The 22645-nt window shown below is 40.2% G+C and overlaps 1 protein-coding gene across 1 annotated transcript in view; it reads right to left on the reverse strand.

Annotated features, from left to right (window-relative positions):
* The window catches only part of COL25A1 (collagen type XXV alpha 1 chain), a 425608-nt gene that overhangs the window by 104345 nt on the left and 298618 nt on the right, over positions 1–22645 (reverse strand). Inside the window, exons 8-12 of the mRNA XM_066632336.1 lie at positions 18726–18797; positions 17037–17144; positions 14859–14894; positions 11372–11398; positions 4880–4924 (exon numbers count right to left, since the gene is read on the reverse strand). Coding sequence (XP_066488433.1) covers positions 4880–4924; positions 11372–11398; positions 14859–14894; positions 17037–17144; positions 18726–18797 — 288 coding nt within the window. The remainder of the gene's footprint in view (positions 1–4879; positions 4925–11371; positions 11399–14858; positions 14895–17036; positions 17145–18725; positions 18798–22645) is intronic.

A 22645-nucleotide genomic window follows, 5' to 3' on the forward strand; every position in this document is an offset into this window, starting at 1 on the left:
AGTGGAGGGGCAGTCACAGAGGCCTCCTTAAAGTAAGGGAACATTTGTTCCCTTAACTTGGGGTTGCATTGCAGCTGCATTGGCACTGGAAAGCTGGATAGGATTGGGCCCTCAGGCTCTGCCAGAGCCGATAAGGTGGTGGCAGGGGTGGGTCACAGATGGTTTGGGGCAGTGAGGTGGAAGGGCAGGGTGTAGTTTGGGGGCTGGAGGTGATGGATCTCAGTGGGAATAACATGTGTCAGGATCCTATAGCTATTTCTCCAGCCCAGCCGAACCCAACCCCCAACCCAACCTCTCCTTGGACATACACCGGCAAAATAGCTGGCTTGGGTCCAAGAAGAACCACTGGTGACCAGATAACCTACTGGGAAGTAAGTAAAAGGTACTGTATTTTTCTTTACCTCTTGCTGGCTACCTGATTTACTTTTGTCAAAAAGTGGAAAAATTTCTGAGATCAGACCAGCAGCAGAAACATTTTTCATCCAGTTTCTATGAAATGGATTGACTTTTCTATAGCAACAGATTATATTCCCCATACATTTTTCAGTCCCTAAAATGTAATTCACTTTAAGACTGAGGAAACCACAATGCCACCCATATCTCACGCTCAATCTATCCATGCTTGGTTGTACTGTAAGAGGGACAAGCACACTGGAAAGTGACTCTTAATAAGTTCTTTGCTCCTTTAACTTCATCTCAAGCCCATATTGCATTACTTCTTTTCAACTCCCCTTTCATCTCTCCTTCCCACCTGCCCCAAACTTTAAATTATTTGTTTTAAGGTTGGCAACCTCTCCTGGCCCACTCACCAAGTTAAAGTAAGTAAGAAGCTTTTTCAACAATACTCAGATGGCCCACAAAACCTGTCTGAGAATTTGTGAACTATTTGCTGTAAAGTTTCCTTCATTTGATTTCTATGTTTTAATAAACTGAAGTGTAAGTGGCCTGATTTATACATTAGTAAAACCAGTCCCTGAAAGGTAGGAAAAAAATAGATAATCCTTCTTGGAAAAGGGTGGGCAAGAGTGGGGAGTATGTCCAGTATAATAAATAATGCAAAAAAAAATTAATGTATTGAGCTAAGAATAAACATGGAAAAGGACAATGGCAGATCTGAGCAAATAGAGACTGTAAATCTCCTGGTACATTTAAGAAGAATTGAAATAGTTCTGTGGTGGCTGCAAGAAAAATTCAGGCCCCCTTCAAAAATAATTTTGTGCTAATTGAATGGATGGAGAAGAAAGCAAAATTGCCCTCACTGGCTCATAGCTGAACATATAAACAGAGCTTATGTGTAATCAGCTGCCCTCTAAAAGGCAAGTCCCCAATCGCATAGAAAGTGTCTACCTGTATTTATGGTACATGCTCACAGGCTGCGCTCACAGACTGGGCCAGACATGCAGAGGTCAGGGCAACATTCCGCTCCCACCTCCCCCACATTCACTGAACATGAAATTGATGTGTGAAAAGGGCTTCAGTCACACTGTTAAAATCCACCAAACTCAAAATGATTTGCATAGCCCTGCATTTGGTTCTCATTCCATTAAAAATAAATGAACAAATAAGGAGGAGTAATGTATTTAGGGATCTTCCCTATGTCAGCTCAACAGGAAATGTAGGTTTATGTTCTGTAGCTTTCTGTCACACTGCAAGAAAAAAGAAACTCACTGTGTTTTCTTATGTACAGGTTACAGGATTTGAATCTCCAATGTACAGCATTTTAATAGTAAACAGTAGCATACACTACACATGATAACAGGCACATATTCAGAAGTTGTCTGAATCATGATGGAATCACACTTCATACACTGCAAGCAGAATCCTATGTGTGTCTATGCAAATGTACATTCCATTAAGTTCAATGAGACTTGTTCCCAGTAAGTGTGTATTGGATTATAGCCTGCATCAGAAGCATGGAAGCAAGTAGAAATCCCTTCCATTTTCTATAAAATGCATGAATTGGGCCTTATTTTCCACCTCTTGTTTCACTACAAGTATTTTTAACCTACATAAGTTGAGATTTTTAACAACCCCCTAACTCGTACTATCCACTTTGCTAGATGTGTCAACCACATCCGAAATTCTCCCCAGTTCTTTCAGTTGGTTAATTTTTCTTTTCTTATCCAGTACAAGTTCAACAGAAATTGTTTGTGGGAGGCACTTTTTAAAATGTTATTCAGATCATAGTTTTCAAATCACTGATACAGGTAATATCACTGAAGTTCTTTTCCCAAGCAACTTTTCCCAAGCAAAAGTTTGTGGAAAATAGCTTTGGGGTTTTGGCTTTTAAGCAATCTGTCTTTTTAAGGGCTATCTATTTGCATCTTAGCCCTATAGCAAACCCCAGAAAATTTATGAGGCCAGAAGCAATAGCAAGTGCTCAATGTGAGTTTCAGTACATGGGAATCTGTTCCTAAGAGCATAAACACTGAAGGCTTTGGCTATAGTCTGAAACTGCATAGGATAGGAACAGACGTCTGAGAATAGACAATGGAAGAATTAAGCCAGCCAGTTAAAGTTACTCCAGCTTCATCTGACATTCCATCTTGCATAACAATACCTTGCATCTCACCAAACTGGCAGAAGCTTGGCTTCATGTCCTATCTGAAGGATTAGCCTTCTGGCAGCAAAACTTTGCTGAGAAATATTGAGCAGTTGCCAGACATAGAAGGTTAGTGTTTAAAAATAACACCTGTGTGAACATATTATTAACTCTTCTGTGTCAGTATAAATTATGAATCTGATCCTCTGGTTTAAATCTCTGTACCTTCAGAGCAGGCCACTGGTGATTGCATATTGCTCAAGAGACTTTCTGGGATTATGTTACATGATAGAACTGCTTTGAGAACATAGCAATTAAAAATAGAACCCAACTTTCCAAGGACTACATGGAAATAGAAAATTTTTACAACCATCTATCTTGGTTTTCTGAAACTGCAGCACTGAATCAAAGCCATCATTCAGCTAGTCTTCTACCTTACAGCCAAAAGTTGCTAGCTCCAGATATTGTTGCTGCTGAAGAAGTTTGAGGCACTGAATCATAGCAGAGTGATTGAATCATAACGCTGGAAGGGATAAAAAACAGGACTGTCCACTCACCAACCATCTCTCTTAGATCAGACTATACGAACCAGTTTTGTGCCTCAACCAGATAGCAGATGCAATACAGACAAGAACAAATAGCCATGTGATACAAGAATGAAGGCCAAGCCAGATGTTGAAAGAAATCTATCTATATTTGAATTCACATCCTGCCTTTTCGGCCACCAAAGGAGACCCCAGTCAGTTAGAGCAGAGGTGGGCAAACCCTGGCCCAGGGGCCATTTGCAGCTCTCGGGGACCCCCAATCTGGCCTGCAGGGATCCCCTGGTTTCCAATGAACCTCTGGCCTGTCAGAGATTGTTGGAGCCCATGCTGTCCCACAACTGCTGGTCGCAACTGCCAGATGCAAGCTGCGGGCTGAGTTAGAGCAAGTCTCCATGTTTTTTCTGCTTTTCCCTGGACATTATTTTAACCCCCTCCCCCCAATTGCCTCTGAACAACTTATGTCTCCATGTGTTTCTGACTGGATGTGGCTTGGTCTGCATATTTTAACTGTGCAAGAGGTGTGTGGCAAACAGTTCACAGTTCTCATGTGGTCCTACATGCCTGTATTATAGTTCACATTTGTAATATAAATAAGCTCGGTAAAATTCATTCATTCATATACGTTCCATCTCTAATGTACTCATTTATGTAAATTTATTCAAATTTGAAATGTAAATTAATTATTTTTTTCCCTGGCCCCTGACACAGTGTCAGAGAGATGATGTGGCACTTCTACCAAAATGTTTGCCCACCCCTGAGTTAGAGAATCACCTGACTAGTTTTAAGTCAAATTCTGCCCACCCCATCATAACAGTTTCCCCACCACGCTCTCCCCACCCCTGGGCAGACTTATTTGCTCTGGTGGGTGTCCATGCAGTCTCCAGCCCAATGCAAAAGCTCCAGCCTTCCCACAGCGCACCTAGCTTTTGTGCTTGTCGCAAGTCACCATACAGTGCTTTTGTAACAGCACAAAAGCCAGTGAAACACATGTTTTGCCAGTGTGCCACTTAGTCAGGACTGGACTGTTAGTAAGCAGTGGCATATGCTGAGTGACCCAATTATATTATGGCATTCCCAGCATTGTAAAAAAAAAAAAAAATTGGTATCAGGTTAGCATTCATGGGGAACAAAAGATGCGCAGTATTGTGGCCTGTCAGGCCAGACACATTATGGGTAACTATCTCTGCCCTCAGTGCTGATATAAAACAATCGTGCTCTTTTACTAAGAAACTTCTCTTAAATTCATGTTGCTAGTCACTGTGACACAATTTGGTGACAGAACTAAAGTATCTGAATAACTAAATTCATTTCATTGATGACCTAAAACAAGATTACTGCTTTCCCAATGCAGCTTAATTTTAGTTAATTTCAAGCTCATTTCCTGCCGAATACAGTTATTTGCATTTTTTTTCCTTCAGGATGTTTTTCCTTTTCGTCATATGTTTCTTATCTCCTTAGATTCCTTGGTAATATCTCTGTCATCAATAAAGACTGCAGTCTCAGAGCACCATTGTATTTCTTCAGACCCACTGATGTCAACTGGATTTATGTTCATGTGTCAGTGGTTTGGATTGCTGCCATTTTTGTTATACGCTGTTTTTAGTGCCGCAAAGTTTATTCTTTGTATTGTTATATCCAAAACAATACACTGATCCCCCAAAAATGCTGGGTTTTATTTTATTGTTCACTTTTTTCCCCATTTGGTAAATTTATTTCCTGATTAACCGGATTTACAAGTTATAATATTTTGATTATAACAAAAAAAGAGTGAAAAACTTTTCATTGAACGTACCTGTTGCCCATCCATTCCTGGAACACCAGGTGAACCAAGAAAACCCTGCAGAGAACAACATATTTTAGCAGATACATCTGGTTTAGCAAGATATATCAAACAGATTGTGAAATATCCTGTTGTAAATGCAGTGCTTTTCATTTCATAAGATTTTTATATGTGTGTGTGCATGTGAGAGAGGGAGAATATTTGTGCATGCATATGTATCTCCAATACAGTTTTTTAAATAGATAAATGAAAATTAAATAATACCCACTGAATAGCACCTATTTTGAAGACTAGCCCCTGACATCTATCCAGGGCCAACTCAATACTCCTTGCACCTGAGACAGCATGCCAAATGCTGCCACCCTGACCTGGTAAGCCAGTTTCTATTTCTCCAATATTCTAATCCAGGGGTGCCCAAACCCCAGCCCAGGGGCCACTTGTGGCCCTCAGGGGCTCCCAATTCAGCCCTCAGGGAGGCCCCAGTTTCCAATGAGCCTCTGGCCCTCCAGAGACTTACTAAAGCCCGTGCTGGCCCAACGCAAGTGCTCTCAGCATAAGGACAACTGTTCGACCTCCCACCTGAGCTGTGGGACGAAGGCTTCCTCCACTACTTGCTGTTTCAAGTCCGTGATGCAGCAGCGGCAGCAAAGGAAAGGCTAACCTTCTTTGTGCACGGCCTTTTATAGGCCTTGAGCTACTGCAAGACCTTCATTCACTCATATGCTCCATCTCTAATAAATTCATTTATGTAAATTTATTCAAATTTTAAATGTAAATTAATTCACTTCTTTCCTGGTCCCCGACACAGTGTCAGAGAGATGATGTGGCCAAAAAATGTTTGGACAACCCTGTTCTAATCCAATTCTCTCCTCTCCTCCACACTTCTGCTCTGTCCCCCATTCCTTTTTCAAGGAAAGGAATGGGAGGAGGAAAAAGATCAGTGGAAACAGTGGCGTAGCAGCTAATGATTGTGTAGCGCAGTGCCAAGCGCAAAACAATGCCCTGAAAGTGACATCATGCCTAGATTTTTTAAAAAGTGAAAATGGAGAAAAAAATTGCCTTCTTCCCCCAGCAGCTCACTATCCACTTGTTCTGCCATCTTCCCCCAGTGGTGTAGCTTAGGCATCTGCTACTGTGGGTCAAAGAAGATTTTGTAGCCCTCCTCCACGATGAAATGAAATTTAATTAAGTAAATAAAAAGTTTGCACCGTATTGGTTAGAGACACAATGGGGGAACAGGGGGAACACAATGGGGGACTGTAAAGGGGAACAGTCATTCTCCCCCTGATAAATATAAGAGGAGCACCATTTGAAAAAGTGCCTCTTTACCCAGTTAGCAGGGGTAACTGTATTATGGAAATGAGAGCTGACTCATATTAACACCTTATTGGCTCCCTGTGGTATTTTGAAGAGCTAACACCTAATTAGCTCTTGGAACAATAAGTCTCATTGGTCAGTTTAGACTTAAGAACATCCAGTTCTTGTTGCATAATGCAGTTGTGTTTTTATTTTCTGGTTATTTGGATATAACTTTTGATAGAATCGAGATATTTTGACGTGGTTTGTGTCATTGCATTCTGCATTACATACCGCATCGAATGGTATATAACATGATGGTCTGTGGAACGCCTTGCCACAGGATGTGGTGCTGGCGTCTAGCCTAGACGCCTTTAAAAGGGGATTGGACAAGTTTCTGGAGGAAAAATCCATTACGGGGTACAAGCCATGATGTGTATGCGCAACCTCCTAATTTTAGAAATGGGTTATGTCAGAATGCCAGATGTAGGGGAGAGCACCAGGATGAGGTCTCTTGTTATCTGGTGTGCTCCCTGGGGCATTTGGTGGGCCGCTGTGAGATACAGGAAGCTGGACTAGATGGGCCTATCACCTGATCCAGTGGGGCTGTTCTTATGTTCTTATGATGGTATTATTCAAAAATACCAAGGTTTTCACAATTTTGGTCACTAGTATCAAGCTAAGGTTGTTGCCCTCTAAAGCTTGTTGTCTGGTGCAATTGCTAGCCCTGCATCCCCTTAGCTACACCACTGAGTGGAAGCAAGTGGGCAGACAGAAATGTGTGTCCCCTGCCAGTCTGCTGCCTGTCGTTAGCCACATGGATCGGCCAGCCCTGCATCTATGACTTGCAACAAAGTGAACACAACTGCTATGATCCATCCCTATGAACTGGAATACCTTTACGCTTTTGTGCTACAAAATGTATCAAACGGTTTCCATTTCAGTTGCTTCAATCAACATTTTAAGATGCTGATGGAACAAAAGGAGATTAGATATGAGACTTGGCTTTGAAAAGAGTTTTTATTCTTTGAGAAAACCCCATTACACAATTTCAAACTACAGTTAAACATTCTGCCTGTATGGAGAAACTTGTGTGTTGGCCTTTATGCCTTTTTAGTGACAGCTTGAGATGCAAAGAAAACAGCCGTGTAGCATGCACTAGCACGTCAGTGCATTTTGGAGGAGAAAATAAATCAGACCCACTAATTTATCTTTCATTTCTAAACAATTCCTCAGATTGTACCACATGTGACTAAGCGTCTGTTCAAAAGGCCTCCTTGTTCAAAAGGAGCAACAGATGGAAACGTTGCCAATGAGAACACATATCATTAGTCTTGACTTGTTGCAAATATTCTAGAAACACCCCCCAAACTGAATCTCCTTTATCATCTCCCTAAAGGAAACACCATCTTCTGTTCCCTGATCTATCCCAAGTCAACAGGCTCACATTTAGTGGAAGACATCTGTAGGGTACAAAAGTTATCAGAAAATGTGACATGTGACCGTACAATAAGTACATAAGAACATAAGAACAGCCCCACTGGATCAGGCCATAGGCCCATCTAATCCAACTTCCTGTATCTCACAGCGGCCCACCAAATGCCCCAGGGAGCATTTGTACATTGTTGCTAGGTTTCTCTAACAGTGGTTTTTGGAACCTTCATTTACTGGGTCTCCTTCTGGATCCCATCTAGCTTCGTAGCTATTCCAGTCTGTATTGTAAATAGTTACTACAGTGGGTTCTATGGAAGATGGAATTTTTTCCGATTCTGTGCCTCCCTCATATTTTTGGAGTTGGTTATCAAACTAAATAACCCTTTTCAATAGTTCATGTAATTCTGTCATTAAAAGGACATGTTGTGTTTGCAACTATAGGTGACCCCTGCTCATTTGACAGGTTAGGGACCGGAGCAGTGTTGAAAAGCAGAAATGGTTGAAAAGCAGAACCCAGTCTTTTTTTAGATTACAAATGTTGCTTCCAATGCTTTTTTAACTAGAAAACTGCAAATGCCCTTTTTATCTTGCAAATTCCTGCTGTCACATAAAGATTTCTGCAAATGGACTCTCATTAATGCCTTCGGAAATGGGAATAGATCCAGAGCTAAGGTTGGCATGCTCCCTCTCTCTCTCTCTTTCTCTCTCTCTCTCTCTCTCTCTGTCACACATATACCAAAACAGTTTGAATCACCATGACATATGCAAATCAACATGATGGAGGACAATTTTAGCCTTTAGAACAGCAGACAGAGGTTGAAATAGTGGAACAGGAGTTGAATGAATGAATTCTGGCTATAATTGAAATGCATTGAAAGAGCAGATTGTCGAAAAACAAACTGTCAGAAAGTGAGGGATACCTGTAATCCATTCCATGATCCAGGTCAGGATTTTAATAAGTCCAGAGTTAATCACAGCTGAATCCATTCCAGAACTAAAACTAAACCAGAAGGGCAAAAGAAGTTCTAAGGAATGGATAGATATTTGTGATTATGTGCAGATAAGGAATCTCAGCTTTAAGCCCTACATTTTGTTAAAACTATTCTGTATTCCTCCTCTTCTTATTCTGAATACATTAACCACCACTAGAGGGGCAGCAAGAATTCTCAGTGGATCAAGGACATTGAACAAACATGAGTTAGGAACAGTAGAGTATTGTTTCAAACTGTCCACGTTGGGAGTGAAGCCATGGCCAACCCATCCATGACAATGGACAAGGCAGTTTGCAATGAGCATCGAGTGGCAGGGGAGCGGAAGACTTGGGGTACTCTTCACTATGTTGTGGATATAGCCACATCAATCTGCTTCCCAAAGCACTTACCCTACTCCTTCCTTGTCTGTTCCCATTAAACAAATCAGAAAGTATGATTTGTCAAAATACAAAATCAAAGCCTGCTTACAAATAAGGTTCCTATCAACTTGTCTCCTCTGTCTGCTGATGTGCTTGTAATATTGCAATAGGTAGATTACAGCAGTCTGTACTATATCAGTGGGCACACCACTAGCCACACAACAACTTACTGTCATTCTAGACTGTATATTGAGAAGACTTTATTTTGTAAAAATGGTAACTTCTGAAAAGAATGTTTTTCCAGGGACAAAACCTTACTATATGTGTTACTACAAACTGCAATGGGAAACACAAAAATTGTTTACGCTGAATTTGTAATGTTTCTTATATAATTCAGATGCGCTGACTCCAACAGTAATCTTAGGTTTTTGTATCATCAAAACTTTTTAAGTTGTGAAGAATGTGGGTCAAACTTTCAATGGAAAAATGGGAGAAATTATGGACAAAGCAAATAAAACTTACTCTGAATGTCAATATTAAGGAAAATGTATACAAGATGATTTATAGATGGTAGCAAATTAGCAAAAACGTATGAAGTATGTTAGATAGGTGTTGGAAATGTAAAAAACAGGAGGAAACTTTTTACCATATGTGGTGGACATGTTCTAAAGCAAAAAAAAAAAAAAGGTCACAGATATATACACCGATATGGCTGATTTTAAAAACAAATGTACAATTGAAACCTGAAGTATTTCTGTTGGGCATGATAAATGAATATGTGGAAAAAAGAAGCGAAATTTTGTTCTTATATATGATAAGTGCATCTAGAATACTTTATGCGCAATATTGGAAAACCATGGATATACCATCAATAGACAAATGGTGGACGAAAGCGATGGTCTTTGCAGAAATGGATAAACTTATGACTTGAAAGAGAAATCAACAAAGACCTTTATGAATAACTGGAAACCAATCATTTTGCAAGAGAGAGAGAGAGAGAGAGAGAGAGAGAGAGAGAGAGAGAGAGAGAGAGAGAGAGAGAGAGAGAGAGAATAATGATTTAATGAGTTTTGGATTTGAAGATTGGTCATAAGAGGAACTGTTGGAGATATATCTTTTGTAAGGGTGGAAATTTAGATCATTAATATAAATAATTAGAATTTCTTGGCTTCGCTCTTACTACGTTGTTAGAGATATTCTATGTAGTTTTTCCCCACTCTTTTTATTTTTCTTTTCTTTTTATGTATTTTATGTATTTTAATGTATTTTGTTTTATGCTGTTTATTGTTTTTCTTTTACTATTACTATTAATAAAATATATACAAGCAAAACTTTTTAAGTTATCTTAAATTTTGTGTTTTTATCTATCTTATTGTCTATGCTATTAATAAAATATTACTATTACTATTAATAAAATATATACAAGCAAAACTTTTTAAGTTATCTTAAATTTTGTGTTTTTATCTATCTTATTGTCTATGCATTGTAATACATGTCATATTGTACAACTGTATAGCATAAATTGTTATTAAACTACTGATGCTATGTCAAAATTAACTGCATTTTTGAAATCCTAGCACCAGATTAATCAACACTGAAATATTCAAACACAAAATTGCTCAAATTTTGTGATACAGATATTTTTTCAGCTACCTTCACTTTCTTCCTGAACACAAAGTCTATGAAACACCTATTATACTATCTTATCTTTTAAAAATAGATTTTAAAACATTTTGGCTTGGATTGGTGTGGCTTTTTTGTTTGGCTAGTGAAGAGCTGGTTAGTCGCTGACAAAAATGCTGTTTAAACTGTTTTTATTGTTCATATCTGTAGTATTGGTCTAATACTGCAGTCCATAAATCGTGGATTCACTCTATTAAGCTTCAGCTATCAAACCTGGTGATTATAAGTACTTTTGGAAGCATTCACAGGAAGTCAGTTCTCGGGTTACTAAAGAAATAGGAAGACACTGGCCAGCCACCAAGCACCATTTATCAGCAACACCTAAACTCCTTTGTTTCTCTGGTCATTTTTTTGGTCATATGGCAGTGATCTACTTGAATATGAACATGTCTTCCATGTGGAACTCATGCTGCAGTTCCCACAATGTTTTAAGTTTGGCTTCATCATTTTACCAGTGTTTGAATAAGGAAAATTGTAGTAACCTTTTAACCTGCAAGTTCAGCAAATGGATTGAAAACAGTCTTACTTGCCATTGCTTGAGTTTCCTATAATGGAGGGGTGTTTGTTTAGGAATTTAGGAATCATACATCTCACATTATGTGGTTGCATTTTGGGAAAACAGCTCACAGACTAAACTAAGTATTTCAATGTAGCATACGGTAGCTAATTCCCTTCATTCCTACAGCTGCAATTTGGCACTAGAAAGTATAATCACATTCACAGCATTGTTTATACTATACCTTTTGTCCTGGAGGCCCCTGAGGTCCCTGAAAAGGGAAAATAATTCAATTAGCATAATACCGTAGCTAATACAGATTTAAATGACCAATTAAAACTGTCCGATTGTACAAACATTTCTATGCCGAGAGTCAAAATCAGCTGATGTTTTTGCACATCAAGAAAAAGTGAGACTTTCTACTTGAAACATTCAGGAGATACTTTTCTCTTCTCTTTAGTATTAATTACAGGCTTTCCATTCCCTCCAGCTCCTATGCTAATCTGTACTCAACCCCATCACTGCTTCTTCTGACACACAAATGTGTCACTGTGGAGAGCATTTCTACCTCTAATGCTTAGTAAACCTACTTTGAGCTTTTGATGTTACATATTTGATTGACGGCAAAATTTAGGCAAGGAGATATGTATTTTTCAAGTACAAAACAGCATGCAGATACAAACATTTGTGTTTTTTTTTTTAAAAAACCCTGTTAAAGAACCATAAACAGGTCCACTCTATTCTATTAAATTCTGATTAAGTTGTTTGCTGTATCAACTACTCCTTTTGAACACAGAAAGATATGCAGCTGCCATACTGTGTCAGACTACCACTGTACTGTCTGCGCACTTCCTAGAAGAGGCTTTGTTAGATTACAGTTTCAGATAGGAGTCTTTTCCAGGCCTATCTGAAGATGCCAGAACATTCTGCTGGTCCCTAAGGTCTGGTCTACAAATACAAGAGTAAAGGATGATATCATGGATTATATCACTCTCCCTTATGCTTAAAAAACAACAAGCAGAAAACCAGCAAAGCCAGAGCTGGGCCACAACAACTTTTCCTGGTGGGTTACTTTTCTACTTGCATGGCATTTTATAAACAGGACTCATTCACCATTGGTATGTCCCACCTATAACCTGAAGTGTTACAGCCTATTCTACCACTACCTCATTCTGCAGCATATTCAGATCCAGCTTGAGGCTCCTTAAGAGTATGCAAGTAAGAGAAAGAAACATTGGTCTTACGGTGATGGTTTCCTTCTCCACAGTGGACAGAGGGTATTCATGAACAAGTTGAACTGGAAAATTGTTTCAAGTAAAGCTTGGGAATGTCTTGGTGACCTGTGAGATTATTTTTTTAATCTGCTTTGTCTGTTATATTTACATTGTGAAGGACTAAGTAATTATTTTTACCATCTTTTCAACTGCAGGATAATGGGTGGTGCATGAGTTATATGTGGGGAGAGGGGAGACATTCACCTGTACATAATTTGGGATAAAATGGGCTTCCACAATAGCAGTTGCTGCTTATGGATTTAAGGAAGGCAATAATTAAAGTTGCAAGAAACTAACAGGAAATTTAAATATAAGTTTCCTGCCCAGCTGGCTCCAATCTAACTGGCTCCTATGGTTTGCCATAATTTCTGCAAGTCTGGCAAATTCAGAGAAGAGTCAATATAGGTCCATCAATGAATCTCTGTTCTTCTTTTCAGCTAGCTTGCTTCCCTGACATAAATCACCCATAAAGTGACAGGCCATGGTGCAGCACCACAGAGAAGGTGGTGGTGCAAGGACGGGATGCTTGTCTGAATTAGCTCTTTCAGGCCTTGCCTCTCTAGCTACAAGCTCGCCCAAGCTTCACTGCCAAGGAGAGGGAGGAAGAGGCTGCTGGTCACAAAAAGGCCTTCACCTTTCTTCAGGATCTTCAGGGTCCTGTCTGCCACCAGAACACTAGTTCTGGCATCAGCAACGCTGCATAAGATTGGGCCATAAGATCTTTAATGAGTGATGATTTTACAGCGACTGAAAATATTACTACGATTAGCTTGTATACCTTTTCATTTTTTTTGTTTATTTTTTGCTGAGTTCTTGAGTTATTTGAACTATGCACCACATCACTTTTTCAGAAAAGTAGCTGCCGCCAGCATTTTGCTTGGATATGCCAATTGTAATTAAAACTTCTCTCCAAAAATACATTTCACAATTTATTTATACTGACAAGTGCTCCTTACTCTGTGAACTTCCAGCTCACTGAGTTCTGCCAAACAGCAGCCATTTTCCTTTGAGGGATTTATCCTGTGGCATTGGGTGTAGAGGGAGTTTGGCACACCAAGCCTGTGTAGATGATCTATTTATGATCTATTTATGAGCTTCCCTCCTACCCCACCTTTTATAAAGCTCCCAAAGAGAACAGTGGAATTATAGCTATTAATATTCCACAAGAGAGAAATGGTGGAGTGAACCTCAGGTATTTAGGTATCCGTGCTCCATGAATAACTTTTACTTTTGAGCAAGGGGGTTTGAAATGAATACAAGATAAGCCTATACATAGGGTTTGTTGTTATACTTGTGATTCATTATAGGTTTGGTTGTCTGGGGGAAGTATTTGACCATATTTTCACCACCTTGAAAAGCTGGAAGAAATGGTCAACATGCAGCTAAGCTCCCAATCAATTTCAAAATGACCATTCATTTTTGAAAATATTTTGGTAAATTCTTTCATGCTGCACACAGCTTTAACAACTGCTGCATTTTCCGATGATCCAGTCCATATGAGAGATCCTTAACAATACTCCCCTATATATGGGGTTCAAAAGGGCCCAGTGAAGAAGAAAAAAAATGATAACATCTCCTTCAACACCATGCTGCTAATATTTCTCAACTTTAAGGAGGTTTATTGACCTGTGGTGTTTCATGCCCCCAAACTTGTAATTAGTGTCTACTCTTATGGTGTTTGGGTTATTTTGTATCACAACTGCACTGAATGAGACACTGGAACTGACCAGCATGTGCAGTCAGTGTCATTTTTGTACATACAAAAAAAAAATCACTATTATTAACCCGTTATCTTTGCTGCTGTTCTATTCTCATATTGCTAAAGGGAAATACTTAATGAAGGGCTCAGGTTTTTTTTTTCCTTTTCCTTTACAGCTGGTGTCATGCTCAAGGCACTCCAACATGGTTATTGTTTTGTGAGATACTTAACCAATATAGATTTGGAATAATATAATGAAACTAAAGATATAAGACTACAAGAACAAATATGAAACCCTACCTATGTACTTCATAAAGGACCAAAAAAGAGAATATACATTATATTTATGAATGATTGCTTATTTTTTATTCTACCTTTTCTCTACATAGCTCTAGGCAGCAACAGGCATTATATTTCCGAATAATAAATAATTTTGGATTAGTTTTTCTAATTACAAATGTTAGTGAATGATAAACTATTCTAATTAAAAAGAAAGGCTTTTCAAAAGCTTTTTTAGTTTCATCTTTCTTTTCTGTTTGTAGGCAGTGGAAAACTATTTTTAACTTTTTATTGTATATAGAAACAGAAAGCTCTGTCGCCTTCCTTATTGATTTTGCCAATTGATTCAGCTTGTAGCATCAATAAGCCTCACAAGTGGGGCTCCACGTATCTTGCAGCAAAAAAAAATGCACAGAAAAATGAAACACATAAAGCTTCAGCTGGATTATTCCTGATCACCTGAAGACATAAGTACTTACCATCAAGCCTTGTTCACCTGGCTTTCCTGGTTCTCCCTTCAACACAAAATGTTATCAGTATCAGTACTATTATTTACATTCAGGTTGTGCCCTTTTAAATTCAGATATATATGATAATACCAAATAGCTCTGATGGAGGAATTGGACAAATTCATGGAGGACAAGTCTTTCCATGGCTACGAGTCATGATCGCTGTATGAAACCTCCATCTTCAGAAGTACACCACGGAATAGGAGCTGCTCGGAGTAACAGTGGAAGAAAATGGCTGTCTTTCTGCCCTGTTTATGGACTTCTGGAGGCTCTTGGTGGGCCAGCATGGGAAACAGGATGATGACTACATGGAGCTCCTGTTTGATTCAGCAAGACTCTTCTTATATTTATAATTATCAGATGTTATATTTGCTTCATATCTGTTACATTTGTTCAAATATTTATTTGTTGTGCTAGAGTGAAATATCTTTTGAGGAATGTGAGATGATTTGAAGATTACCTGTTATAGATGTTCAGAATTGTTATGTCTTAATGTGATTGGCTGCTGATGCCCATGGAAATATGACCAGATTTGATGAGCTGCACTGCTGGCAGTCTCATTCTAGGATGTGCATTTTAAAGGCCTGATAAGGCAAGGATCAAACATCCTAATTCCCAGTCCTCTGTTGTGCACAGAAAAAGCAGACACTCCATTAAGGCTGCAATCCTAAGCATATTTACCTGCTAGTATGCCCAACTGAACACAATGGGATTTACTTCTGAGTAGACATACATAGGATTGGGCCTCTAGTAGCAGATTATAGCACACACCAGTAAAAATGTTTTTAGAGGCTTGACATTTTGGGGTTTCTGCTGTTCACACAGTTGCAGTCAGTTTTATTTATTTCACATTGAATTTTATGGCTAAGCCCTGCCATAAGTTCAAAAGACAGTTCCTCCCCCCCCGCCCCACACCTTGGCTGCTTTCTCTGCTTTCATTCTTAGAGGGAGAAAGGTCTTTCCTTTCCCCGATGATGTGAATGCTTCCTTTTTTGCCTTGCTAGTAATGATGTTAGCTGTTTCGTTTCTCCGTGTTACAGCACAGTTGTAGCAAACAGATCAAGTGCAGAAAACCAGATCTAGGAGCACTTCAGATTTCTTGCACAGCATGGCAGCTTAAGGAGTTGGAGCCCATTGCCAAGTGGCAGCTTGTACAATAATTTACATTTTTTGCATGCACACACACACATTCAGTCATGCATTCTATTCAATATTGTGCAAGAGCCCCAGGCAACTCTAGGTTAAGAATTTGTACCTGAGTTCTGGGGACACACAAGAAAAAATCTGAAACCACTGGTGGGGATAGATGCAAGTGCTCAACAGATGCAGATGTTCAGGAGTGACTTAAGATCACCATCAGAGAGCTATTGGTAGTTCCAGAGTTTCTTTATATTCACCCTTGCTATAGGCAGTCACCACTACATACCAACAAAGAAAGGAAAAGCCAGTTTCTAGACCAAAGATCTACACATGCACTTTGTGTAAAGGTTCTGTACATGGTAACAGGTACTTTGAGAATTGGTTTGGGGTAATTTACTAGAGACGAGCAAAATTTTATCAGAGGATAAACCAATGCCTACATCTGCCATAACATGGGGGCATATCGAAACAGTTATGCCCATGTAAATGCTACTCTTGGCATAATGCTACATAAATATATGATTGTATTCCATTGCATTTGATTTGGTTATGAACACAACCTGAGGCCATTTGTTCCCCCTTTCCTTACTCACATCCCATCAATTTTGTGACCTGTTTAAATCACAGTTTTGTGGTTTGACCAAACTGACAGCTGTGTTTCACCTCTCGTTGAAACATAATTTAAACCAGCATTTGAAACCAAGATTGAACTCTGGCTTCGATGCTGCTTTAATCATGGTTTGTAAACCACAGTGCAAGCACAGTTCTGGATTTGAACAAGTTGCGAGGCTGTGGTTTAAACAAATCACAATTTTGATGTCATATCTCAGGAACAAAGCCAAGCAGGTAAGAGAGCTGGGGAGAAAGCATGAGCTTGGGCCATGTTTTTGAGGGATCAATCTGGTTTATTGGATCATCTGAAATGACCTGTTTTGTATGCAGAAACCCTTAATAGGATGGTGCAATGCTGAAAAAACTGAGTCAATGTCAAGTTCAAGACTTACTCACCGGTACTCCAGGCATTCCTCGTGGGCCGTCTTTGCCAGTATCTCCAGGAGGACCTCTTGGACCTGGAGGCCCAGGAGGCCCAGGCGGTCCAGCTTGACCTTGATCACCCTGAACATCAGTCAATAAAGTTGGCATTAGCAGACAGCTTTCAGATCTTTGCATCCACAAAGTTCAGTAAAAATAAATTTAAAAGATCAAAATATTTAATGTGGATCACAGGTATATGTGGAACTATCAACAGTTGCATATCTGCCATAGGCCGGGACACGGCAAAAGCCCCAGGCGCCGGCCATTAGGATCCCACAGAAGCCTCTCTGAGGCTCCCAACAGGGGTGGAAACTGTGCTTCTAGAAAACAGGAAGCACAGTTTATAGCATCGGGGAACCTCACAGAGACTTCCCTGATTTGGGCAGAAGTTGTGTGAGATTGGGGGGGGGGGCGGATTTCTGCATGTAGGGGCGGTGATAGCCCATGGGGAAGCGGCATTGCAGAGCTTTGCCCTGGGCGCAGGGCTGCGGGGGTTCACGGCTGACTATCCGTATGTTCATTGCACACTGGTGCAGACCCAGGCCAGCCCACCCATAAGCTCAACTGAAGTGGTCACTTCAGGAGGCAGACTGGTACAGGTCGTTAGTCTCTGTCGACTTACTTGCCTCCAGCACTCCTCCTTCTCCCTGGATTGGAAACAGAAGAGGGAGCCAAAGAGGAAGAGGAAATGTGGAGGGGACGAAAAAATGCTGAGCTAGAGCACTGGAGAATGGGAGGAACAGAGGCTGGCACATCATCAGGTGAGGGGGCAGCATTTGGCATGCCGCTTAATGTATCAGGAGGCCTTGGGCTGGCCTTCCTGATCAGAGACAAGACATCTTAATCAGAGCTGTGCCTGAGAATCCTCATCAAGTGATACAATCCAGCCCACATGCACAACTGCAAAAAGAAAGTGATGCCTGGAACCACTTGCATAATGTCTTTTTGCATATGTGGTTCACAGTCCAACATGAGGAAGTGTGCCTCACGCATACATGGACACCTTCTCCAGTTTGCGAATCTGGATCTTCACATTAGAATCTACAGGAAAGTTGAATACAAACTTGCAGAATTCCACTGATACATTTCTGCAGGAAAAATGTTTACTTGACGGTCGTGTTCGTATTCGAGGCTGAGTGATTAAACTTACCTGCCAGCTGTAAAATTTTTATGACAGCTTACCAGACTGGTTCATGAGACCCAGCAAGCAAGAGCTGACTGAGTTCTAAAGGGGCACTGAAATATAACTGCGTTGCTACAAAGCTGCAAAGTACTTTTCATGCTATAAATTGAACAGCAATAATATTTTATCTCTTTTTAGCAGCAATTTTACAACAACGATTGAGAAACAACATTACCAGCTTCAGTATATCCATTTTAGTGTAATTTAATTGCATTGGGTAATGAACCATTAAATCATACTGACTTCTTTCAAAAAAAAAAAGTCTAAGTTTGGTCTAGTTTCCAGTAAAATGCTAGTGTAAAACAGGTTGATTTAATTAATTATGAGGTTTATAGAGAAGGTCCATGCAGTTTCTTCTTGCTTTTCTAAAAACAAAATTCCATTTCATTAACAATCATATTGCTCAGCCATATTTACAATTCAATAATCAGCTGCAAGCAAGAGCATCGCAAAAGGTGCAGAGAGAGATTAAGCACTACCTTAATGAGGCGGCGTTTAATGAGCTGCTGATCAGCAGAGAGAAAGCCATGATTGATTTTAGGAAACACCATCTGATCAGGCAGGTGAGGTCAAAGGTTGAAGTTCAGAGATGAAAGAGTTGAAGAATAGACATCAGAAGGCCCCAAGAAAGAAATAGAAAGATATACATTAGACTTGCAGTACAGAATATAATAACCAACTGGTGCTTGTGTCTGTTCAAAGAATCTATGCCTTGTTTAAAAAGAACCATACAGACTTAAAGAATAGGAGACAGAATCTTCATTACAATTGTAACCTTATGGAATTGAAGGTAGCACAAATCAAACTTACACTTAAACAGCTTTTTAGGTGAGATAGTTAAATGTCTTCACTATCCGAAGATCTCGAGTGAACACCTTTCGCCTTCTGTTCTGCTTCATAAGCAAAGATTCCACAGACAAAGCACCAGTTCAGCTTTTAGTCAGTCTCTCCAAACAGCATATTGTGCCATGAAGAATGTTGCCATTAAACCAGAACGCTGAGTCTGCCATTGATAGCTTTGTTCATTTCTACTTAATTCTTGAATAATTCAATACATATGAGCAAGGTTTGAGCAAGTGTCCATGTTAATGCACAATCCTTGAATGTGCTTATTTTCATCATGGAGTTGATATATATATATTGAAGCAGTAAGAAAGTGAAGTGACATCCAGGCTCATGAGATGTAGGATGGATGGACTGGCTTCTGACAGCAAACTATCATAACACCATTATGCTGATACAGAGGGACTGACTTGCTGGTACATGTCGGCCACAAACCTTGACGGTGAGGATCTGATTACTGTGAAGAGCAGCAACTGTGGGGAAGCCTGGGAGACCCTAGGGACACACATGGCATCGAAATGACACGACACACAACATCACACAGAACAATTTGATAACAGACATAAAATTTAGTAGGGCCTTATCTGTCTTCATATGTTAATAAGGGTGGCAGGTCAGAGATTTACAGCACAATCATATGCATGTCTACTCAGAAGAAGGCTCAACTGAATTCAACTGAACTTACACCCTGTATGTGTCTATAAGATTGCAGCTTTTATTTTCTTTTGTACAAAGATGGTGGGCTCTCAGAAATTTGTTTTGCAGGTAAATATTCCTTAGTTTCTAGGAAATATTTCCTTAGTTTTTAGTTCATCTGTTAGAAAGTGAATAAGGCCTGAATCCTAACCAACTTTCCAGCACTGACATAGCCATGTCAATGGGGCATGTGCTGCATCCTGCAGTTGGGTAGCAGTCATGGAGGCCTCTTCAAGATAAGGGAATGCTTGTAAGGCTGTGGTTTTCAAAGTCTCCGGGAGTTTGAAACCTGCAGTAAGTCTTTGCGGGCGAGGGGGGGAGGCAGCAGGGGCAAGGGGAAAGCAGCGACGTGATCGCGCACTCTCCCTTTCCCTGACCTGGGGTGCCCTGCAGGCACTCGCGCAGGGCTCCCCGCACACAGGGACGGCTGCTGCAGGGACTGGAGGGTGCACCCCAGTCCCTGCAGCCCCGTCAGAAGGGAAAGTGGAGTGATCATGCTCCGCTTCCGGTTTTGCAGAGCGGGGCACAATCGCTCCGCTTTCGCTTTTCCTGACCTGGGGAGCCCTGCTGAAGGTTGCGCAGGGCTCTCCACACCTCTGGGAGGTTGCAGGAGGCTTGTGCAAGTGCACCCAAACCCCTGCAGCCCTCCTGAGCTGCCTTTCCCCTGTCTCCTGGCTGCCCCTGCCCCTTAAGGGGGCAGAGGCCAGGAACCACAGGCTGGGGAGTCGCAACGCCCCAGTTTGAATACCACTGTTGTAAGGGAATGTTTGCAGCTGCACTGCCCTTACCTCACTGCTAGAAAGTTGGTTAGGATACTGCCCTAAGCTACTTAACTCTAGAATGTATTATGTCAATATGGACCACAAACGTCTGAGCCTGGGACATTCACAAAATATCTGTTCTGTATCACAATTACTGTATTTTGAAGTCTTCTCTTTAGCATGCAACACATGAGCACAAAATGGACAGTACTGTATAAATATATACTGTACATTAATTATTTGACTATGCCTAGATCTGAAATGTTCAAAAAAGGGTTTAGATTATCATTGACAGTGCTGGTCAGTGAGGTGGTTTGCTAGGCAAAGCTGTCACTGGCCACTGCACAGCGATTAATGTGAGTGGACAGTTGTTCTTGCTGATACATGCAGCTGAGCTGGGATGACTGTCCACCCAGCAGCCACGTATGGCGCTGTCAGCAGCATCTCCCACCTCCTCCACTACCACGCCTTCCCAGTGCCTGAAGGATGGAAATCACAACTCCATTCAGCAACCATTTCACATAGCAAACCACCCCCGAATTTAGTATATATGTGGCTCTATTTCTATGTATAGGGCAAAGTTTACCTGACATATTCTCCGAGGTTGACTGATATATTTTAATGCCCTTACCTACCCTGAAAAGATAATCAGAAACAAGAACAGAATTGTGGATCTAACATCCCACACATGTCCAGTATTGCACTGGAAAGCTAAAGAAGTTGGAGTGTGGTGGGCAGATCTCTAAGCAGAGGAAAAAAGATCTCTGTAGTAACACTGAAAATGTGCACCAATAATTTTCAGGGAAAAACCCCCTGACATTACATTTATCCCATGAAAGGATGCTGACTGTTTTTTCCTTCTTTATGTAGTGTTCAGTACCACCAACTATTTTTCCTTTGTTAATAGCAGTGTACACTTTTTTCTTTAACAAAATAAATTTTAGAAGGAGTCACTTCGTTGTTGCAGTGCATTTCAATAATTATTTCAAAGCATGGCTTCGTTCTCCTTTCAGGTTTGCACTTGTACAAGACTGTTCATTTTGGCAAACAGCTGATCTACTTCTGTTTAATGAGAGGGGTATTGAAAACCAAAAGGAATGTTATTGGCTTGCTGTTCTCTTTTTAATATTTTGTGTCTGTAATTTTGAAATACATAGACAGATACACACAAACACAAACAGATCGTCCTTTCCCAAACTTGGATATACACATGACAAACATGCTGCTTATTTATTTTAATTTAAAGAAACCAGATGCATGGAATTTATAATTATTTTATTGTAGAAAATATGTTCTAGCATGTATGTTCAAATTCTTTATATGGTAACAAATCAATTTACATCTGTGATTCATTATTCTTTGTATGCACAAGAGTAGTTTCTTATTGTTTAGAAACAAAAATCCAATCAAAATAACTTAAACCTGAATTGTTGATCAATTTGTAATATTGTTTGTTAAAAAGGATTGTCATGGGGTAAATGAAAATCTTTTAACAACTTCATTTTTTATTCTGAAAACTTGAGGACTACTCAGGAATTCTCATTGTTACTTGTGATGACATAATGGAATTCCAATTTGATGTGGTGATGGCTTCCAGTTATATATAATGCTGAAAAAGGATTACAGAAATGCATGGTAGATAGATCTATCAACAATTTCAAAGTATGCTAGTTAGATGTCAGGTAGGCATTGATGGGCAGCTGCCAAGGGCTCATGGCCTTCAGAAGGGTTCACTGCCAGTGGCCTCGTTGGGGGGGGTGCAGGGGGTGTGGACCTCACTGGGTGACACATGCGGGCGGTGACACCACTACACATCAAAGTGTTTAAAACATTGGTATTTTCCAATAATAGCATCATATTATATATCAATCGATGTGTAATTTCATGCAGAATGCAATGAAACAAACCACGCTGAAATATTTCTATTCTATAAAAGTTATAGCAAAAACCTGTGCGGGCGGGGCAATGTTACATCACTACGCCCACGACCTGGGGCATTGCCCTACCCACTGCAAGGAAGGAGGTCCATCAAAGGGGTGAGAAGCTGGCCTCCCGCACTGGGTGATGCAAACCCTAGTAAACCACTGCTCACTGCTGAT

This window comes from Tiliqua scincoides, chromosome 6 (assembly GCF_035046505.1).
Source record: "Tiliqua scincoides isolate rTilSci1 chromosome 6, rTilSci1.hap2, whole genome shotgun sequence".
NCBI classification, from domain to species: Eukaryota; Metazoa; Chordata; class Lepidosauria; order Squamata; family Scincidae; genus Tiliqua; species Tiliqua scincoides.